At 49.8% G+C, this 20,878-nt stretch overlaps 1 protein-coding gene across 1 annotated transcript; it reads left to right on the top strand.

The window, feature by feature from the left end:
* The first annotated feature begins 464 nt into the window (after window positions 1-464).
* FAM167A (family with sequence similarity 167 member A) lies at window positions 465-20,228 on the top strand. Its single transcript, XM_057427671.1, has 3 exons — window positions 465-898; window positions 9,328-9,867; window positions 18,859-20,228. The coding sequence occupies exons 2-3, from the start codon at window positions 9,490-9,492 to the stop codon at window positions 19,120-19,122; spliced, it is 642 nt and encodes a 213-aa protein (XP_057283654.1). The 5' UTR covers window positions 465-898; window positions 9,328-9,489; the 3' UTR covers window positions 19,123-20,228.
* Window positions 20,229-20,878: the final 650 nt, after the last annotated feature.

Below are 20,878 nucleotides of genomic sequence, written 5' to 3'. Positions count from 1 at the left end.
GGGCATGTGCCTCTATCAGTCCCTTCCTGGAAGCAGTGAAAATGGTTTCCAGCCCCACCAGGGGAGCCGTGGGAGCAACAGGCGCTTTCCCAGGCCAAAATACAGGCAAAAGCTGGTTTCTGAGCTGTTTTCTGTCTGGGGATGGTTGGTGCCAGCAGGCGGGTACTAGCCACAGTGCCCTCGGATACCCACCCCAGGGCTTCCCGGAGATGCTGATGCAGCCTTGCAAAACTCCCCTCCACACACACGCTGACCCCTGGACAAGCCGTGGCATCTGGAAAACGTTATCCGAAAGCTCTCCCGGGTGCCAGCGGACCCCAGAAGGGCTCATAGCTCTCCGTGGCAATGAACGGGAACAGCCGCAGGAGGGACACCAGCCCGTTCTGTGTCGGGAAGAACCACAGGCTCCTTTGCGAGTAAAACAGCATCTCCTGCAAGCCTCCACAGCACTCCTTCATCCCTGTTACCCGCGCCGAGAGCATCGCTCCCCCCTCCTCCCGTGTTTGGGCGCTGTTGTCGGAGGATGTTTAGGACCCAGGCCGCGCAGCTCCTCCCTTTCAGGTCTCTCTAGGGTTATTGCTTGGTGGGAGGTAGGTTGAGGGCTTGGTGGTATGAATGAAAGAGAGAGAGGAGCTCTGGACTGAAAAGCTCAAACTGGAATAGCTCGCCTGTCTCCAGGCAACAGGCCTGACGCAACCGCTGGGGGGGGGGGGGAAGAAAGAGTCCCTTAAATGAGAGAAGAGAGGCACACACAGATTTCTGAAGCGAGGCAGGGAGGAGGATGAGGCAGTCTCCTGGAGGCACTGGTGGCACCGCTCTGCAAACACCAACTCGGAGACCCGCGGCGCAAGGAGGGAGCCAAGATGTCCGTGCCGTCTTCCCTCTGACTCCGTCCCCGGTAAGTTAGTTGCTCGCGTTAGCTTGGCTGTGCTGGGGCTGGAGGGGAGCACGGCCCCCCTGGGGACACCCCGCTGCGCCCAGCACCGGACCTGGCTGGGGAATTCCCGGTGCTAGAGGGGAGCCCTGGATATTTTAGCCCCTTGGAAAGGGGTAGCAGCACGGATCGGCTCCCTGGGGAGCAACGGGGTGGGGGTGATGGGACCCCATGCACCGTGAAGTTCAGCACTGGGGTCTGGAGTGCTGGCTGCGGCATGGATGGGCTGGGGGCTTGCATGCTCCCCCCGCAGTCACAACCTCCTGCCTCGCCAGATTCCCTGGAGATGGCCAGCATGGTGGCTCCCGTTGGCTGGGACTGGCTGGAAATCAGGGCAGAGTCCTCCTTTACGATGAGGCTTTTATATTTTGCAGGGAGCAGTGAGGGCGTACCCACCACCTTCATGGGGATTTTCCTGCAGTGGGTGAGGTGTAAGAGGGAAGAGTCTGTCCGGTTTTTGGGACAATCACCTGTTGCACCCTCTGCCCCTTCCCTGAGAGCCCTGTTAAGGTTTGCTGGCTCGTGCAGTGCAGACATAATGGGATGGAGCGCGGTGGCCTCACAGGGCGTAGTTACCTTTGGATTCTGAAGCAGGCACTGTGTGCTGAGCAGAGCAGGTTTCCACCTGCTCGGGTCTGGCCCTTGCAGCTCACGTTAACACTGAGCTGGGGGGGGGGGGGATGTCAAACCACCCAGAACTTCTTCAGAGCCCTTTATAACAGCCTGGGGCTACTTGCTAAAACAATACCCTTCCAGCACAAGCATTCGTGCAGCCCCAACCAGCACCCCCCAGTGCGATGCACACCACTGCACCCACATCGTGCAGCCTGCAGCCTCCCAAGCCTGTGCACACTGACACCTTTCCCATATCAGAGACCCGCACAGGGCCAAGGAGATCCCTCCCTATTTCCCTGTGATGCTCCCTGTGTTATTTGGTATTGCTCTGCCCTCCGGAGCTTTTCTACAACAGGGACCTCAGTAGAGGGGGGTTAAAATGGTTGAAAACCAAGTGCCTTGTTTCCAGTGAGGAGCTGTGTCCAGCCGGTTCCTTTGGCTTTGTCTATTTATCCCCTGTTATCGTATGCGCTCCCCACTTTCCAGTGGGAGCAAGCCTGTTTTGGCTGCTGTGGGTTTTCTATGTGCCAGCCATCGTTTCAGCATAGCAGGGCTGTCGCTGTTATTTGCATCTCAGGTCTCCCCTGCTTTTGAGTGCCTATTGCAGTGGTACCTCTTCATGGGGGCATCTGTTCAACGCAGAAATCAAGCAGAATGGGAGGGATCCGGCTTCCCCCGGGCTCCGGGCTTGCGATAGCTCCGCAGCCATTAGGTGTTTGCAAAACATAGCAGGGACACTGCAGAAAGGAAAAGCAGAAATAAGCATCCTCACAGTAACACAGCCTTCCCGAGGCTTTCTGTCTGCAACCGGCTCGCTTAAATAGTGTTAAATAACAAAGTGCAGCTCAGCACGGGGAGAAGGCAGGGCTGAGCACAGGGTGAGCGCTGCTCGGGCAGCTGCCAAGGCGGGTAATTGGATGGGACAGGGAGCGTGTAAAGGGGATTAGGCGATCACCGCAGGGCTGACCGCGCTCCCTGGCTCACTTTGACTCTGAGCCTCGGGGTCTCCAATCGGAGCTGGCCTTGGCACTTGTCTTTGCGGGGGGGAGCTCAGTGCCGGGCAGAATGAAGCCCAGCAAAGGCAGAAAGAGGTGTTGTTTCTTGCCTGGAAACACACCCGTCTGCCTTCCATGCTGCATCCAGGGGAAAGCAGCTCCCTGTGCTTGTCTCCTGGTAAGAGAGAGGGTCTCAGCCTGGCCTGGCTCATTCCCAAGGACCTTCACATTACCCTGGCTGCACGGGCAGAGACCCCTGCCTGCTCCATCTGCTCTTCCCTTGCTGAAACGTGGCTGTGCTTGGGGTGGCAGCAAGGAAAATAAGGGAAGGAACTGGCCGTGAAAAGCCATGGGTCCTTTGGGGACATGTCTGGGGACAAGTTAGGTGTGTCACCTCCAATATTAGGTCCCCAAACCTGCTAGGATCCTGGGGCAGTGCATGAAGAAGCCACCTTTGCCCATAATCCATAGCTCCCTTCACCTCAACAGGCTTTATCAGATGACTGGGGTGGACGGTGTGTCTTCACCAAGAGCATGTAAACTTCTTGTTACTGCTGCTGCTTAATCCCTAACAATAATCATACCTGGTTTTGCCTGGTGGGCTGAGAGCATTGACTGCATCCAGCTTCCCAGTCTGCAAATATTTCCCACTCATTTGGAAAACTGGTTTATAGGAATGCCAAATATCTGGCAGTGCCCATCTTCGTGCAGGATTTCAACACAACTGCTGGAAATATGCTGACCAAGTGGGAGTGGAGCTGGTCTGAAAATGGAGCTGCTAGGGTCCATCTGAAGCAGGCAGCAATGTGAGTCCTGCTTCCTCGCAAGGAGTCTGCTTGAATTTGTGCAGAGGACACAGGAGAGATCAGGTGTAGGTAAGCAGGAATATACAGATGTATTTATCGAAACAGGTTGTTTCATCATCTGCTCATCATCTGCTAGTGATGCTGGAGGTTAGCCAGGGAGAAGTACCTGAGGGCAGGGAGTGAGTGCAAACTGGTCCTCTCTTATCTCTGTGCTTCTGCTCCACTCCTCCTGTCAGGCTGGTGGGTTTGCTGCAGCCCTCCAATGCTCTCCCCTGCACTGCAGTGCTTAGGGGTCTTCCTGGAGGTTATTTGGGCAAAAAGACATGTCAGGTTGAACCATTCCCTGCACCAGGTTATACGTGAATGGAAAGCCCCACTTCTTCCCTCTTTCCTCCATGTATCTGTGAATGCCATGTGCACATCCAAAGGGCTGAAGCAGCAGGAGTGGTTGTTTCCCAGCTTCTCACCTTAGCATTTGAGCTGTCTGGGAGATCTTATGGGGGTTTGTTCATGGTAGTAAATGGACAGGCATATCCAGTGCACTCAGGATCCCATTAATATAGGTGCTGTACCCCTATCTCAGCCTGCTGCATGGGGCACTTCTGTGACCAACTCTCCAAACCCCTGCAAAGGCATTACAATCTGGATCAGCCCAAGGATATATACTTGGTCTCCTCTCTGGGCTTTTGTCTGGTATGAGGCTGGAAGTCAGGTCTGCGTGCATGTGAAGGGACACAGCCAACATAAACAGCCCTGCAAGGAGGCCTGAAGGTAGGGTCATCAGACACCCATGCTTGTGATGCTCAGCTTGGTCCCTTCAGTGTCATTATATTGCCCCTAGAAGAAGGGACACGCTTACAGCCCACATGAGTGTGGCCAGGAGGTCTCCATGGGCACCGCGTCAAATGGGCACTGAGGGCTCTGACATAACATCTCCAGCCATACATGGACCCCCTTCCATCCTACCCCAGCCATTCTGAGCAGGCAGAGAGCATCTGATCCTGACAGCACGTTTCAGGAGGGAGACCTGGCTTTGGGATCAGGCAGATCTTTAGGCTGCTGGAGTCTTCTCTTTTTGGAGGGAGGCTGAAGGTCACTTTGGGATAGGTGAGAAAAGCATTTGGGAACCAGATCAGTTTTCTGCGGGAGCAGTTTCAGGTGCTACAGAAAGGGATTGAGTGGCCATGTGCTGGATAATGTAACCCAGGAAGATTGTCTCTCCTCCAAGTCAGTGGGCTGGCTGGGGGAGCTATTTGGTTTCTGTAGGCGCCGTGTGCACAACAGCATGATGCAGCCATGCTCTTGGGGGGCTGTGGCAAGGAACCCCAGAGTGAGGAAAAGCCTGAGCTCACCAGAGCCCACACAGCACAGCAGCTCTCTCCCAAGTCATTTTGCCATGGGAAAGAGTGATTCATGTGCAGCCTCCCCAGAAGGGAGCCACTAGCTCCAAGGAGCTGCACTGTTGACCTAGACGGGTCTCTCTTCTCACCCGCTGCCAAGAGCCTCAGTATCTCTGCTGCCCAGAGGATGCTCAGGAGCCTCCATCCAGCACCGTGCTGCAGCCAGTCCTCCTTCACTCCATTGCTATGGCAACCTCCTTGCACAGGCATCTCCTCCTCCCTGCCCCACTGGCAACCTGCTGCAGACCTTCAGCGGGTCAGCTATCCCCACCCCGTTCCTGTCTGTCTTCTTGTTGTGCTGAGAAGGAAAGCAAACACAGCTGTTTCTGCATGGCATATGCATTCTGTGTACCGTCCCCCCACCTCTTGGTCCATCCTGGTATTTCCTCATCCCACTCTTTCCAGAGCAGGGTCTTCCTCACCCACTCGGACCTGCAGAGCTCGATGATGATGATGTTAAGCAGGTGTAATTTACTCTGGGGTTTTCTATTCCAGGATGCAAACCCTTGGAGCAGATGCCTGCAAATGGTCAGGGAAACTGCATCCCAAACTCCATGGATTATAGAGGGTGTCCCTGTACCAATTACAGCAAAAACATGGGCACTCAGACGAGATGGGGGGACCTCAAGATACCAGAGGTGAATTCTGTACATCTCTGAAGATCCTCAGAGCTTTTCCCTTGAAGACCAATTGCATGAATTGCCTACTCAGTGAGAGGAAACTGAGGCATAAAAGGGGCTGAAGTGCTTTTTGAAGGTCATTAACAGGCTGAGCCATTTACCCTGGTGAACAGGCTGCTCTGTTTACCCCATGCCGTAGGTCTCATCCATGGGCACCTCTTTACCCTGCAAAAGGGCTTCCCTCAGCCTGGGCTTTGTCTCATACTGGGGCTTTTTTTCTTCTTGGAGACTAGATGAGCAGCGTAATATAGACTTTTACAATCACTGCTCCTCCTCTGCAATAAAAAAATGGTGTTGCAGTAAGCTGAAGTCCACCAGGAATAGTGAAGGGAGAAGAATAATTTGCTCCCCACACCTCTACCTTGGCTGATTGATTTATTCTTCTTTATCCCTCCTGTTTCCATCCTGTGTGTTTCTCCTTTCTTTTTCCCCCCTCTTCTCCTAGACTTCTTGCTCCCCGGAGTGTGACCTTCTAAAGTACTGTGTGCCCTTATAGCCTTGGATTTATCAGGCTGTACCTGTGCTGCGCTAGCCCAGTACACAGCAATCAGTGCTGCTTCATGAATGCCTTATGTGCAAAGCTGACCAGGGCACACAGAGCTGATGGGGAAGGTACAGATGTATAAAACTTCTCAGGCACATAAAACACCCTCAGGGTAGAAGGCATCATTTTGTACAATCTCCCTTTTGACAGCAAGAAGCATCTGAATTCATTGTTTTCCATCATCAGTGATGATAACACAAAGCTTTTCTCACACCCCTGCTTGCCTCCTTATCACATCATACATGGTTTGTCAGGGGATTTTCACATGGCTCTCCTGACCCCGTGCTCTAAGGCATGGGCAGGGATATCAGAGGGGTGGGATGGAACAGGTCTGCATCCGCTTCAGGATTGGAATGGCTACAGTTGTGGTAGTAGATTGTGCTGCTGGACCTGGTTTGTTAGAGGATAGGGCACACTGTGAGCTTCACAAGGTGTGGCTGGCATAGGAGAGAGCAGGATTTGCACCACTGACCTGCAGCCATGCAAAAGCCAAGCCTCAGGGCATGCCAGCTCCATGAGTCTTGGCATGGTAGAACTTCACACACAATCCAGGTTGACAATCCTGTTATTTCTCTATCCTGGACGTGTGCTTCTGCTAATCCCTTTGCATTACAGCTTGCAGGGTAGGTCGGTTAAGCTGACTTTGCCAATGGAAACCTAACCCAAGAAAGAAAGTTTTTCTTGTCATTGCAGTGACCTGATGTGTGCTGTGCCTTTGGCATTGCTAGGATTCATGTAAGGGCCTGAGCAAAGGGTCTTAGGGAGATGGCAGCAGATCCTCACCCCATTTTGGTGCCAAACTGTTTCCCCTAATGAGGCATGTTCCTGAGCCTGTCAAGTGTGATAAAGAGGATAAATCAAGGGTTAATCACTTACATTCCCTTTCACAGGCCAGCCTAGAGGGAAACTGAGCCTGGGGCAGGGAGACTGCGGTATGTTGGTTTGAGCCAGAGGCCAGGTTTGTTCCTGGGAATTAGGTAGCTCCCAGGCTGCAAACAGGTTTGTATTACAGCCTTGCATACAGACACTTTTCACACGCTTACCACTTTCACATTTCTTTTTCCACAGGAGGTCTTTGACCCAAGTCCAAGGTACGGATAGGAAATTAGAGCCACTCCTTTCTGTCGTTTTTGAGTTTGGAAAGGCTGGGGAACAGACATAGCTATTTAGGGATGTCCCTACAGAGTGAGTGAGAAGTTTCCTTGTTACACTGGGGCGGAGGTAAAGGATGGGTTGGATTGATGCCACTGTTAGGAGGAAAATCAGCTCTCTCCGAAGCTGCTGGGATGCTCTTCCAAAGCTACTGGGGAAGGAGAGATGGGAGTGGCATTGTGACAAAAGGGATGTTCCAAACTGCTTTTTGTGGTCCATGCTATAAATGCTGATTGAGCTGTACCCGGGGCTCAAACAGCAGGAGTCTTTTCCACCCTGAGGATTTTATGCATTCAGAAGACACAGAAGAGTTTGTGAGGGCTCTGCTTTGTAGCTGTGGCATTTGGAAAAGTCAGTTTTACAATAACCATGTGATCTTTGCAAGGAGTTACCAAATCTTGTAGCTTAGAGCTGCAGGAGACCCTATTGGGCTGCTGGTTTTGGCCACCCCCATCAATCTCCACCTCAATGGTCACGCAAAAAGCTCAGAAGTGAGGTGTTTAAAGCCATTAGGTGTTTTCCTTTTTTGATTTCAGTAGGCTGGAGCTGGAGACAAGTGAAATTCATTGACATGTCCTCAGCTCTGCAGAGCATACGTGCAAGAGCTGGTGGCAGCAGGGCCTGACTCTCCAACAGGGCATCACTCTGCTTTCCCCTCCAATACAATCTATTTCCCAACAGAAGGAAAACTGTCGCTGCTACAAGCATGAGAGCTGTTGGCTTCAACCTGATGTAGTATCTGTGTTTGCTCCTGCTCACTGTAGAACTCTCATTAACATAAATAAGAGCAGGAACAAGACCACAACATGACTAATTCTCCACCCCCAGACTGTCTGTGTGTATATTATCAACTCCTCCCTCGGCTCATGTGCCTGCTCACAAATGTGGGATAATTCTTGCTCTCTGTTGGTGTTTATTTTAAATTGAATCTTCTTACTGAAAAGGTTCTAGAGGTGTAATTATGGTCTGGATTTCAGAGTTACATGCGTCTTTGTGGGTGCAAATAGCAGGGAGAAGAATGACTGAATAACTCACAGTGCTGTGGTTTGGTGCATCCTGCTAGAAAGCTGTGTACGTCCTGGCTGGTCTTTCTGGGCATGTTACCAGGCATGCAAAGAAGTATTTGTTTTGTGTTTGACGTGTAGACTAGAGTTCCGAATCTATTCCTAGCTCAGCCATAGATGAGCATACGACCTTGAGGAAGTCTCTTATCTGATCCTACCCTCAAATGAATGCAGAAAGAGCCTGAGCTTAACTCTTGCAGAGTTGTTTGAGTACTCTGTCACTGCAGGTCCCATGGTCTGGTATAGCAGCTTTGGGCACAGCTTCCCTGAAGACACACGTGGCGGCAGGAGGAGCAGGGAGGAAGCTCCTGGCCCCTCTGCACTAGTCCTCTACCAGGGTGTTTTCAAGGTGACCACTGGGACCATTCCCATGGGCAGACTGGACATGGCCAGTGATGGAAACCACAAGTTCAAGTCTCCCTTAGCACAGGCATCTGAATCCGGACTGGTTACTCCCACACTTGGCTGGGAACATGATCCTGCCCTGATCCTGATCGACAGGAGGGAGCTGAATGTTATGGCTGCAATTTGGCATCTTTAGCAAACCTAAACCTAAACACAGATTTGTAAAATATGGGGGCCCCTTTAGGACTGGAAGGTCAAAGGTTTCCCTGGAGCCTTCTCTTCTCCAGGCTGGACAAGCCCAGCTCTCTCAGCTTGTCTCCATAGGAGAGGTTCTTCAGCCCTCAGAGCATCTTTGTGGCCTCCGCTGGACTCAATCCAACTTCACCTGGCCCTATTTTACCCAAATGGAAAGATGCAGGTTTGCCAGTCAGGAAATCAGCAAAGTGGTCTGCACAGGCACCTCAACACCCAGCAATAGCCATTGCTGTCTTCTGAGGGTGTTTGTTTGTGTGAATGTGTCTTGCCCTCCCTGGCAACCCTTTCATGGCCCCCTAAGTTAAGATTGGAGATGTTGGTAACCAGAGCTTCCCTAAAAGCCAGAGCCTGTCTGTTCCTGCCCCAAAAGCAGTCTGATAGCTGACACTCCCCAGGAGCTGATAGCAGCCAGGGAGCTGACACTCCCCAGGAGCACCTTGGCACCGTGCCTCTCCCAAAGCCTTCACTCCCTCCTATCTCTTTCCTCACTCTCTTTTCCCTCTCAAACTGGAAACCAACCCTCTCTTTTTTTTCTAGGTGCTCATCCAAGGCCAATGTGGTGCTTGAGCAGGAGCTACCACTGCTCTGGCTGTCCACTGAGGAGCTGTGTTTGACACTGTAATACCTGGTCAGACCTTGAGGGTTTCCCATCCTTGGTCCTTTGCAGCCCACCCCTATGCCTTTTGACTCCCAGAGAGGATGTCTGTACCCAAAATCCAAATAGAAGAGGTGCTGGACAGTATGGATGCTGGCTCTGGAGGTGCTGCTCCTCCTGATGACCACCTGAGGACCCTCAAGGCATTGACAGAGAAGCTAAGACTGGAAACCAGGCGCCCTTCCTACTTGGAGTGGAAGGCAAAGCTGGAGGAGCAGGCATGGAAGAGTCCTCAGCCAGCAGGAGTGGAGGAGGAGGAGACGGCTGAAGCCAAAAAGGCCATGGGAGAGACTGTCCCCTTGAGGAAGGTGCAGCTGCACCTCAATGGGAGCCCTGCGCAGGACAAGGTGACTCTTACCTCAGGGAGAGTAGGTGGCTTTGAGAGCATCGATGAAGCTTTGACGTGGCTCAGGAAGGAACTGGTAAGTGGTTTCCTTGCCCCTTTTATATCACCCACTTAATCAACAGGGAAAATAAAGAACAAGGAAACAAGTGACTCCTTGTTCCTACCTACCTGTTCACCTGCCCAGGTGAAAAGGCAACAAGCAATCACTGCATTTTCTGTGGCTGGCAGGAGCAGCCCAGGGAAGGGAAAAGATGAGTGCCAGAGCATCCATAACCTCAGAGGAGCCGAGCCAGTCTCAGCATCCCTTGGTGAAATGGTTGCTTGTACTGGTTAGGACTTGTTTGCAGTTTGCCCTGTCCCCTGCTTTCTCTAATTACATCTCAACACTCAGATGAATGTAACAGGTATGAATACCGCATGGATACATGGGCAGTGCTGGTGTAATAGCGCTTCTCCTGTGGGTATCACACTAGATGCTTCTTCAGAGCAGTAAGAGGGGAAGCATGTCTAGATCTATCCCCTAGGTCTGCTCTTGCACATTGTGGCTGTTTAGGAACTCCCTCAGTGGGAGGCTATATGCTGACCACTGTGTTTAACAATCATTAGTGAATCTGACCTCAGAGTGTTTGCCTAATTCCCCCTTTTTTCTTTAACTCATAACACTCTATAAGTTCTTGTGCTTCCCCCAGGTCATTTCTGCATGGTGAGACCAAGTGCTTCCTTTTGTTTCAAACTGTTGTGGCATCCCCTTGTGCTAACCATGTAAAACCTAACAACTAATATTCCTTTTTCTGCTGTATGCATGATGTCAGAACCTTATCTCAGCTTTTACAGGTAGTTTCACAGAGAGGAAGAGAAGACAAAAATGGTACACTTATGCTGGGGAAACACACAGAGCCAGTGCATAGGTGCTGTCATTCATCTTGTAGATGTTGTGTTGCTATCTGTCATGGTCTTTGGCACAAATCTGGCCTGGACCAACTAGTGCTGCCCGAAACAGCTTCCAACCCAGCTCAGGAGTTAGTGCAGTGTAGGGATCATTCCCAGAAGGAAGTGTGGATACAGCGCATCTTTTCTGAAGGCCACAGGAGGTCAATAGAATGGACATGACAGGATCAGGGCAGCTGCTTTCAAGGCTGGAGAATAGGCCCCAGTACTCTTCAAGTGTATGAGCAAGCAGACACCAAGACCCCACTTACAAGTGATCCTTCCCTTCTCCTCACTGGAAAGAAGTCTTTATTGTTTGGCCCACATAACTGTACAAAACTCTGGTGTTTGTTTCTGGTGGCTAATTGGAAGCTTGCCTGTGAGTCCCACCAGCATTTGCAACTGTATTGACAGTGGCATCATTTGCAGCAGCATCCCCAGGGCTGGGATATCACTTGCAGTTCAGATGCACTTATGAAAATGTTCCTGTGCACATTTTGCTTGGGATAAGCACCGAAAGTCTTTGAGGAAAACTTCTTGTGCATGACAATGAGTAACAGTTTTGCAACTTTTGTTTCAGATAATATTTATTTTCACCTTTTTGGTGCTCCTACTGTATTTGCCCAGCTAGATTGGTCTCTGGAGAAGTTATTTACAGAGGTGGTTCAGGATGTGAACAACCACCAGTTGTGATGTTTGAGCTGTTTCTCAGGACCATGGCTTTCAGAAAGCAGCTTCAGTGCTATCAGGAATCCAGGACTGTTAGGAAGAGTTTTGAGCTCATCTCCTAAAAATCACTCAGCACTCTGGAGAATCTCATCTCCAGACCTGAGACCTGAATTGCAAGCCCATGCTTGCATCTCTGATGCAATCTTAAATTCACATCACACTTGATGTAAACCCCAAATCTCAAGGTGCCCAGGCAGTAAGAAGCAGATTTTCCTTCTCAGAGCCCTGGATTTGAAGAGATTTGTTCTTTCAGTTTCTGCCCATGATGGAAGTATAAATTGTCTCAAGAGTCTGATTCTACCCTTTTGACTGGGGTGTGGTATATAAACCACTGTCTGACGAAAACTGAAACTTTAAATTAAAGAAGAAAAAGGGCAAAGTAAACCCTAATTGTTCCTCACTTTCTATTTTCTTGCCTCATAATTATACCGGTCTTTTCTGGATCTGGACGTGACTTATGTAATTTAGAACAATTTCCCCCCAAAAGAGAGCATGTATTTGACTGACCACACAGCTAAATAGCTATGTTGGAGGCACTATTGTTGGGTAAGAGCTGCCAGCGAACAGCAAGAACACAGTAAGGCCAGCGCATCACAGGATGCTGGAACAAAAGGATGCATTTCACATTACATTTCAAGGGTGAAACCCAGTTTCTTTGCAAATAAGCGAACAAGCTTCCACATATCCCAGCACCCCCAGGATTTCTCTGTGTTTATCCTCATGTTGTGATAGTAAAGCAATCAGGAAGGCTTCATAGAAGGATATGGTTATGCCTAAGTGTATGTATTTATTTAAGGCAGGAGTAAAGGCCAGAAAGTGCACCATCCCTCAGACAGCACCCTGCTTGGGGCAGCCAGGCAGGACACCAGCACTCTACAGATTGGGTAAGGTCAACCTAAGTGGGAGATCAATCTTTCTGATCTGATTTAACATAGGAGACCATAGACCTGGGAGCACCATGCAACCCAAGCAAGTGTTAAGTATCCTGGGCAGCTTTCTGAAGGTTATCCTAAACGATCCAGTAGTCATAACTGAGGTGAAATCTGCCTCTGCCATGCTGTACTCTGCTGCACGATGAATTCTCCCCTACTCTACACAGTCCTTCATGCAAAGTCAATTTGGGGTATGCAGGATTCATCTATCCAACTAAATGGCAAAAGCTGGTGAATGTAGAGATTTCTATCCAGGAAAGAAGTACACCAGCCAGTGTCCTTGCTGGATGTGTGCAGCTCCATCACTCACTCTGTGCAACCCTCACCACAGCTACCAGCGTGTTTAGGCTGGGTTATTTCAGTAGCATGGCCCCAGCATGGTTTTGGCTTGTACCAGATAGCACCCTGCCAAGCAGTTAGAGCTTCAGAAGTCTGCACATGCTGGTGACTGTTCCCAACAAGCAATTTGTACGGGACCACCCAATTTTGGAATTAACTCTATCCCAGCCGAAACCAGTAGAGGTGGCAAAGTGACTTCAGTAGCACGTGTATGCCCATGCATGCCCCCGGCCATGGTGGCACAGAACAGGCTATGGCATGGGTTAGTTGTGCAGTGAATTAATAGTCCAGGAGTTCCTAGCTTCAAAATTAAAGTTACCTGTTAAACCTGAATCATTACTCCCATTCTACACAAAACATATCACCTACTCTAGGTCATGCTTTGCCTAGGAAGGTTGGACCAGATGTCCCCTGAGGTCCCTTCCAACCTGGTGCTCTACAGTTCTGTGATTCCATGCTGCAAGGAATTTGCCTCCGTGTCTCCAGGGTCTGCTCGGGTTCAGCTTTTGGCAGGTTGAGGCTCCTCACGTTCAGAAGTGAAGGGCAAACCCAAGGTCTTACTGTGCATCTGCTGTTCTTGGTCTTTCACCCCACATGACCTGTCCCAGGACCTGATTCTGCACATCGAGTCCTGGCCCTGCTTTATAGGACTGACATATGCCCACTGAGCTCCAGCCAGCTGCGTCAGATGGGGCCTGCTGAGAATCTGGCCCTGAGAAGCTGATCTATTCAGCCATGCAAATTCCTGCTCTTGTTTTTGCGCTGAGAGGCTCTGTGTAGGTGTAGGAGCAAATTGCAGCACTCAGCATGTGCTGAACTGCCTCAGGGCTGCAGCACTTCCCTCCCCAAATCCTCCTGCCTCTTCTTTGCCTACATGTTTGCCTTTCCACTGTCAAGTGTGGCTGCTCTTCATCAGTGCTGGAAGTAGAGCCATCTCCAGCTAGGGTATGGTGACAGACCCAAGGATCAGAGCGGCCAGACTGCACTTTCCTCTTTGGTCTTGAAATTTGACAGGTTTTACGAGTTCTAAAATTAAGCCCTCAAAGTCTTCTTCCTCTTAAATGTGGTTAAAGAACAGAGCTGTGAACTGGGACATCTTGGAACAGTTCTGACTTTGTCCCAGTAGGAAAATACTTTTTCCATCTCAAATTCGCCAGTGTTTGGCATTGAAATCTGAGGTGTTTGAGCCAGAATGCAGAGAAGACTCTTGAAAAGGGACACAAATGCCTGATGCATTCTCCTGGGAAAAATATAAAACACCCATGCTCTGTTCATCAGATACTTAATATTAAGTATTAACCACTATGATCTCCTTTTGGGATACTGATATTTACTGAATAAGTACTTAAATTAACTTAAACAATGATGCAGCACCAAAATAATGCTGACACAAGCCTCACAGCAGATTGCTCTGTGGTTGTTGGGAGGTGAAGAGTAGGAGGACTGTAGGGAATAGATATGGTGGTGGAGACTGTCCTGCATCGGGAGTCCTCTGTTACATAGCAGATCCTTGAAAGATTTGTCTGTATTTGTATTTAAAGCAATGAAAGGACCAAAGCGGGGTCATCTCTACTGTTAAGTTCATAGAACACTGAATAGTTTGGGTCAGAATGGACCTTAAAGCTCATCCAGTTCCACCTCCTCTGCCATGGGCAGGGACACCTTCCACTAGACCAGGTTGCTCCAAGCCCCGTCCAACCTGACCTTGAACACTGCCAGGGATGGGACAGCCACAGCTGCTCTGGGCAACCTGTGCCAGGGTCTCAGTAGCCCCACAGTGGAGAAGGAGATGAAAGAAATACCTCATCTGGGGCTGTGGGTTGCAGCAGAAGGGCATGAGTATATACAATTAGCCATAGCAGAGTAGCATCTGAGCACCTTTGAAGATAAAGCCTCAGACCAAAACACGCACTTAACTGACTTCTCTGAAGTGTTTGGTAAGGGCCTAATAATTGGCCAGTGCTTCTCCATGCTTGAATCCAAGTGGCTGCACGCAGTTTGGAAAACACCAGTTTAGATTTAAGTTTCTTTTGATCTTTTGGAAATCAGAAGGATTAGCTCCATGGGAGCAGCCACTTCCCTACAGACCTGAGCTTCATGGACCACAGACTAAGACTTTGTCCATGGGACAATTCTCTTTCGGGAAGAGGTCCCAAAGAGCTCCTCATCTCCATGTTTTGGGGTACTTGCTCTCTGCTGATACATCTCCTCATGGGTGGACCACTGGCAATGGATCTTCCTGACTGACCATATAGATAAGGCGAACTTGAAGACAAGTCTGGACTAGGCTACTGAGACTGGACAGCAGGCAAGGATGCATCCCTGTCTGTTATGTCCCTCCCCCGTGTTAAACATCCCTGGATGTCTCAGAGGCTCATTCCAAACAGAAAATCCTTTGTGGGCTCATAGTACCCTGTGGTCCAGCTTTGTGATTCAGTCTAGCAGTTGCAGTAGCTCCTCTGCCAGGAAGGACCTGAAACTGGCAGCCTGTCCATCCCAACAGCATGCTCCAATCATGCAGATGAAAGGCAGCTCTTTGCCTGGGTTAAAAAGTGGTTGGTGTGAGCAAGACATACCTAAGGTTCTTCCTTCATTTGGCATGTGAAACTTGAAGGAAGCAAAATGCATGGCTTCTGCTGGGTGCTCCCTGTGGGTTTCCCCAGGACATGACACAGAGTGTGTGGGATCATGCTGTCATCCCACACAGAATAACTGGTTCATTGAGTTACTTTGTGGTGACTGTCCCTGTAGATGAACTGTGTAAACTGAAAACCCCATGGCTTCCCGTGATGCGGGCCCTGTAATCTCATTATTTCTTTGTGGAGCTCTGCTGACCGGAGAGTGCTCCTTTTAAAAAGTGACCATTCATAATTCCTAGCGACGGCTGGCTCCTCAGCATGGGACAGATTGAATGTTTCCGGGACTCCTGTGGAGCCTCTGGGAAAGGGAAGGAGAATGAGGATTTCTGGATTCTGACCCAAATTATGCTAATATTCTGTGTGGTTTTGAACAAAGCAAGGTTTAATGGGACAAGTCCGTGGAGGGGGGACAGGGTTTTGCATCTCAAGCCAAGCTCCAGTGATGAGTGGGAAGAGTGAGAGACTGATAGCGTACATCTGACTGGCCAACCTTGCTTCCCCATTCAGCCAGCAGCAGAGAGTGAGTTGTATCCAAGACAGTGTCAGAGCTTAGGTGATCAGTGTAGATGGGTGGTGGGTTTGCTCTATGCCATGCTGCTCCCACCCTACAGGTAGGCCAGCTGGCCATGTGGCTGGCTCAGTAGATGTCAGGGAGAGCAAGTCTGATGGAGGGAAGGAAGGGTGAGTGGAGATTGAGCACCCAAAGGACATGTCCTGGAGGGATTTCGACTTCCAGCTTGCATGAAATCAAGACAGCTTCCTTAAAAGACAGGGGAAGCAAGAACAGGCCAAAAGTGGAAAGCTGGCTCTCAAGGGAAAAACAGCAACCACCAACTCACATCCCTCTCCACAATGGCCTCGTAATTAATTTTTAAACCCTTTGTGGCAGTGGTGACTTTCTTAATCTCACATTCTTGAAAGCATTTGTTGACATTTCTCATATATCTTGATAAAGTGACAAGAAAGAATGACCACGGGTCAGTTTAATAATGCCCACGATCGCCTTCCTGATAAAATGTCAAGGCGCAGCAGTGGTTGTGAAACAGGGAAAAATATCAACAAAATAAGGAGGTTTTTTTCATTGCAACTGAGATGGGAGAAGAAAAACCTGCCCAGTGGTGTTACTCTGCTGGGGGCACAGGCTATGAAGTCCGCAAGGAAATAGTGTTTTTTTGAAGGAAGCAACTCTGCCAACAGTTTGAGATTCCCTGAGACAGAAAAAGAGATTCACTCAGGGACTGGTAAAAAGGTGGCCATACCCTCTCCAGGCAGCTAAGCTGGAATCCAGTCGCTGACTGAGAGCAGTAGGCAAGGTCCTCCAGGATGTTTCCATGGTCCAGGATTGAGAAAAGCCTTGCTTGGCTTGGATTAACTTTCACTATACACATATCACCTCTCATCTTAGGCTCTGAGCACCGCATTGCAAAGGGCTTCCTGACAGCTGCAGAAAACATCTGGAGCAGAGCGAGGCTTCAACATCATAAGGTGGCTGCTTCACCTCGCTGTGAGACTGGAAATGTTGCAAGGGGTGATCCAAATGTCTTTGGAGGCATTGCCTGGGCATTGCCTGGAGGCGGAGGGATTATGCCACAAGCTAGAGCAATCCTGAGATTGCTGTGGTTCACATCCTTGTTGTAGCAGCCCATGCATCAGGCATCAGAAAAGCCTCATGCAGAAATACCAGAGCCACCTGTGGAGCCTCTCAAGGGGAATTTTCCCTCCTCCCTTCCCTTCTGCAGCTTTATGTATGAGTCACCAGATCAGGAATAAATTTACCCCCAACCCCTTGAGCTACATCTGTACTTGTAAACTAAACAGTTTGTTTTTGTGCCTGGAGGCAACTTGTATGGTCTGACTGAATCCACACTTAAAATCCAGACAAGGGGCTGTAACCCAAATGCCTGCTGAGGATGAATCTCTCTATGTTAACTCCTGAAGAATGCCTGTGGGGAATAGCTTGGGATTGTGAGAGCTGGCCTCAGCTCAGAGGATGCCAGGACCTTCCTCACAATTGAGCAGAGAGGAAGACTTTGTTGCAATGTACTATTTAATATAATAAATAACATTCAACATATAATTAAATAATATAGAATATATTAAATAATATTAACTATATTAAATTAATATTAATATATGAATATAGATGGAGTCTGGGTCTGTTCCTGAGCTTCTCGTTCAAACCACAGGGAGCTGAAAATCAGCAATGCAAGTCAAAGGAGTGACGTAAATGATGTATTTGGGCTCAGGGCAGCTCCACTGTGCAGCTTGAGGTGCACTCAGGGCATCATCTCATGCACTGAGAAGCCAGCAAGGACAGGACTTACCCAGGAAGCCACTGGGAGGAAAAAGAAAACAAACCCACAAATAAAAATCAGGATCCTTTCTTCCAAGAGGCTTCTTCCAGTGCCAGTTCATGTCCTGAAGTGGAGGCAAAAACAGGGAAAGAGGCAGGATATCACATTAGGGGAGATGCAGGACTGTATTCCATGCTTTCTCCCTCCTTGTTTCTAGCAGTTACAGAGATTTAAGCCACAAGGTTTGCTCAGAGCTGTTCAGATTCTCTCCCACCACCTTCTTTTCTTTGCAGCTTACATGGCTTGTGCTTTTCTGTGAGGAGGGATGTGGGGTGAGAAGTGGGGATTGTGCTTTTGGCATCTGCTGTTCTAGCTGTGCCTGCTTCTGTTCCCCAGACAAAGGCTGATTCTTGCACCAAGCATTCACCTCTTTCCATCACCACTCCCAGTATCCTGTGGCCATGAATTTTCAGCTTTATTATAAGTTGAAATTAAAAAAACCACCAAACTCCAAGCTCTTTTCTTTCATCACTTCTGAATCCTCCACCTTCCAAAGGTAGGTGCCAAGGGAGGAAAAAACCCTCCAAAACACTTAGCTCATTAGCCTGCAGGATAGTTGTTCTCACTCCTGTGTGGAACTGTGGATGTCCCATCCCAAGAGTTCCTTCAGATAAATGCCATGGGGGATGTGGAGGCCTGTGTTCCTGGCTGTCATGAACCAGCCCTGATTTATGCAGGCTGGAAACATGAGCCAAGTATCTGGGGATGAGTTCTCTGGGGTTCTTTTAATTGGTCCTTTCCACCTCTAGTTGCTCCTTCTCTCTGTGGCTGCTCCCTTATGGGCAAAATTAATTTAAGCTTTGCTTAATGTTGAGATGGAAGCTCTGAAGCCTGCTCTGACAGATACCCAAGCCAACAGCCTTAGCATGGCTGGCTTTAACTCCTGAAAAACCTGAGCAGGCACAGACTTCCTGGAAGCTGAAAATTCACCATCCTGAGCTGGTACGTGACAGGGATGCACTGCTGGCTTGGAGGATGCTTATCTCCTCCCAGTTCTTTCCAATGGTGTAGCCTCTCTCAGAGTTTCATTTCCAGTGACTTAGCGCAGCTGCTGTCTGGGAGCTGATATCACGGTATCACGATGACCAGATTTGATGTTCCCTTGCCAATACCCTCTTCTCTCCCCACCCTCCATCTTGTGTTCCAGGCAGAAATGCGCCTGCAGGACCAGCAGCTGGCGAGGCAGCTCATGCGGCTCCGCAGCGACATCAACAAGCTGAAGATCGAGCAGACCTGCCACCTCCACCAGCGCATGCTCAACGACGCCACGTACGAGCTGGAGGAGAGGGACGAGCTCGCTGACCTCTTCTGTGACTTCCCCCTTGTGAGCTCCTTCAGCCTCTCCACGCCGCTCAAGCTCATCGGGGTCACCAAGATGAACATCAACTCCCGGCGGTTCTCACTGTGCTGAAGGAGGGAAGAAGAGGGAAGGATGGGGGAGAAAGAGAAGACTGGGCAGGGCCAGGGCTCTTTCTGCCTGGCAGCTGAGTGAAAAGAGGCCAAAGAGGAACAGAGGGAACAGGAGAAAACAGGGTACCCACAGATGGTTCTTGGTAGCAGGGTAGAGCAGTGGAGCTGCACACTGGGATGGCCCAGAGATGCTCATTGAGAAGACACATCCTGTATAAGGGAAGTGTGGGGAGCATCTGAACCCGAGATGTGCACTTAGGCTGCTCCTTTGCAAAGTCCGTTCTCCTTCTCTTCCCCACACAGTTACTAAGACGACGCAGCTCCAGTGTGGTTGATTGTAGCCAAAAATCACAGGAAGGAGTCAAAGATAAGCCACAAAGTAAAGCAAAATCCCTTTTGCTTTCCCCTTTACCTTCCCCCAGGCTAGAGCTGCCTCTTCAGAAAATAAATCACTCTTCTCCAGGGATGTCACCTTAGGCAACAATCCTCAGCCTCTGCTGGCCCAAGCACAGGGCCATGGGGCTATTTCAGGCGGAAGCCGATTGCCAGTGGAAAGGAGCCCGCCCAGGAGGGAGGGGATGGTGGGTAAAATCCTATGCAGCCCCAAGAAGTGGTGAGAAGATGTGTTTGTTGACTTGCTCCATTGAGTCCAGTGTACTCTAGTTTCATTTTGCCTGTGGTATAGATTATGGACAGATTATGAACACATTTGTATAGAGACTCCAGTCAGCCAGAAGTAGCTTGTGTGCCCTAGAAGTTATAACCAGAGCAATATATGATTATGATCTTGTTGTCAGCAGTGGCCACAAGACACCATGTGGTTACCCCTGCAGTAAGGCAAAGGAGGTAACTTACGCCCAAGACATCTCATATGAGAGAAATCACCCCAGGCTGATGTTACCACAACTGCAGCACCAGCAAATCCTGGATCCTCTGTAGCAGCACACATCCATCAGAAGAGGAGAGGAGAAAAGGGACTTTTCTGTGATGAATGTAAAGTGTGACTATAAAATTAAAGGGATAAATATTGCTGCGATGAGCTTTGGACCTGCAGCAACCCACGGGATTCCCTCCCTGCTTGGCAGGATGTCAGATGGATGAGATAGATTTTTGTGCACATAGCTGCACACTTGCCTCTGCATGGCACAGAGGGCAGAGACACCTGTGGTGCTGCCCAGCAAGGGCAGGGACTCAAGAGGTCTTGGGGCACCTGGCACCCAAAGCAGTCTGACTAGACCAATCCTGGATGCCTCTAGGCTCTTTCTCCTGTGCCAGCACTACTCCTGACCATGTCAGAGTGGTACGATCTCTCAACCCATCGCCCCAGCCCAGCTCTGCTCCCCTCCACATGCCCAAGCAGAGCACTCTGCGGCTGGGTGAACGTGACTGTGTCCACACAACACCAGCCCAAGCCCTGGGGATGAGCAGGAGATGCAAGTCAGCACTGAGCTGAAAGCTGTGTGGCTGTGTCGACGTGCCTGTACCTGACTGTGTCTGTAAGCTGTGTGTGTGCATAAGTTCTTGTGTGTGTGCATGTGAGCCCACAGGATGCCTCTTTCAGGAGGTGGAGTGGTGGCCCCATGTCTTTGTTCTCATATGTGGTGTGAACCAGAATCTAATGAGACTCTGCCATGCCTGGGAAGATGCAATGAGGCATCGAGACTTGGGGTTTTCACAAGGAGCTTAGGTCAATGCAGAGAAGACAAACAATTCTTCTGCCTCCACGGGAGGAATAAAAAACATCATGAAGATGTTCA

The sequence above is a fragment of the Pezoporus wallicus genome, unplaced genomic scaffold (assembly GCF_028554395.1).
Source record: "Pezoporus wallicus isolate ANWC-B61680 ecotype Strahan unplaced genomic scaffold, APGP_CSIRO_Pwel_v1 contig_6464, whole genome shotgun sequence".
Lineage (NCBI taxonomy): Eukaryota > Metazoa > Chordata > Aves > Psittaciformes > Psittacidae > Pezoporus > Pezoporus wallicus.
The sequence above is the reverse complement of the archived record's forward strand: the minus strand, read 5'-3'. Positions and strand labels throughout refer to the sequence as shown.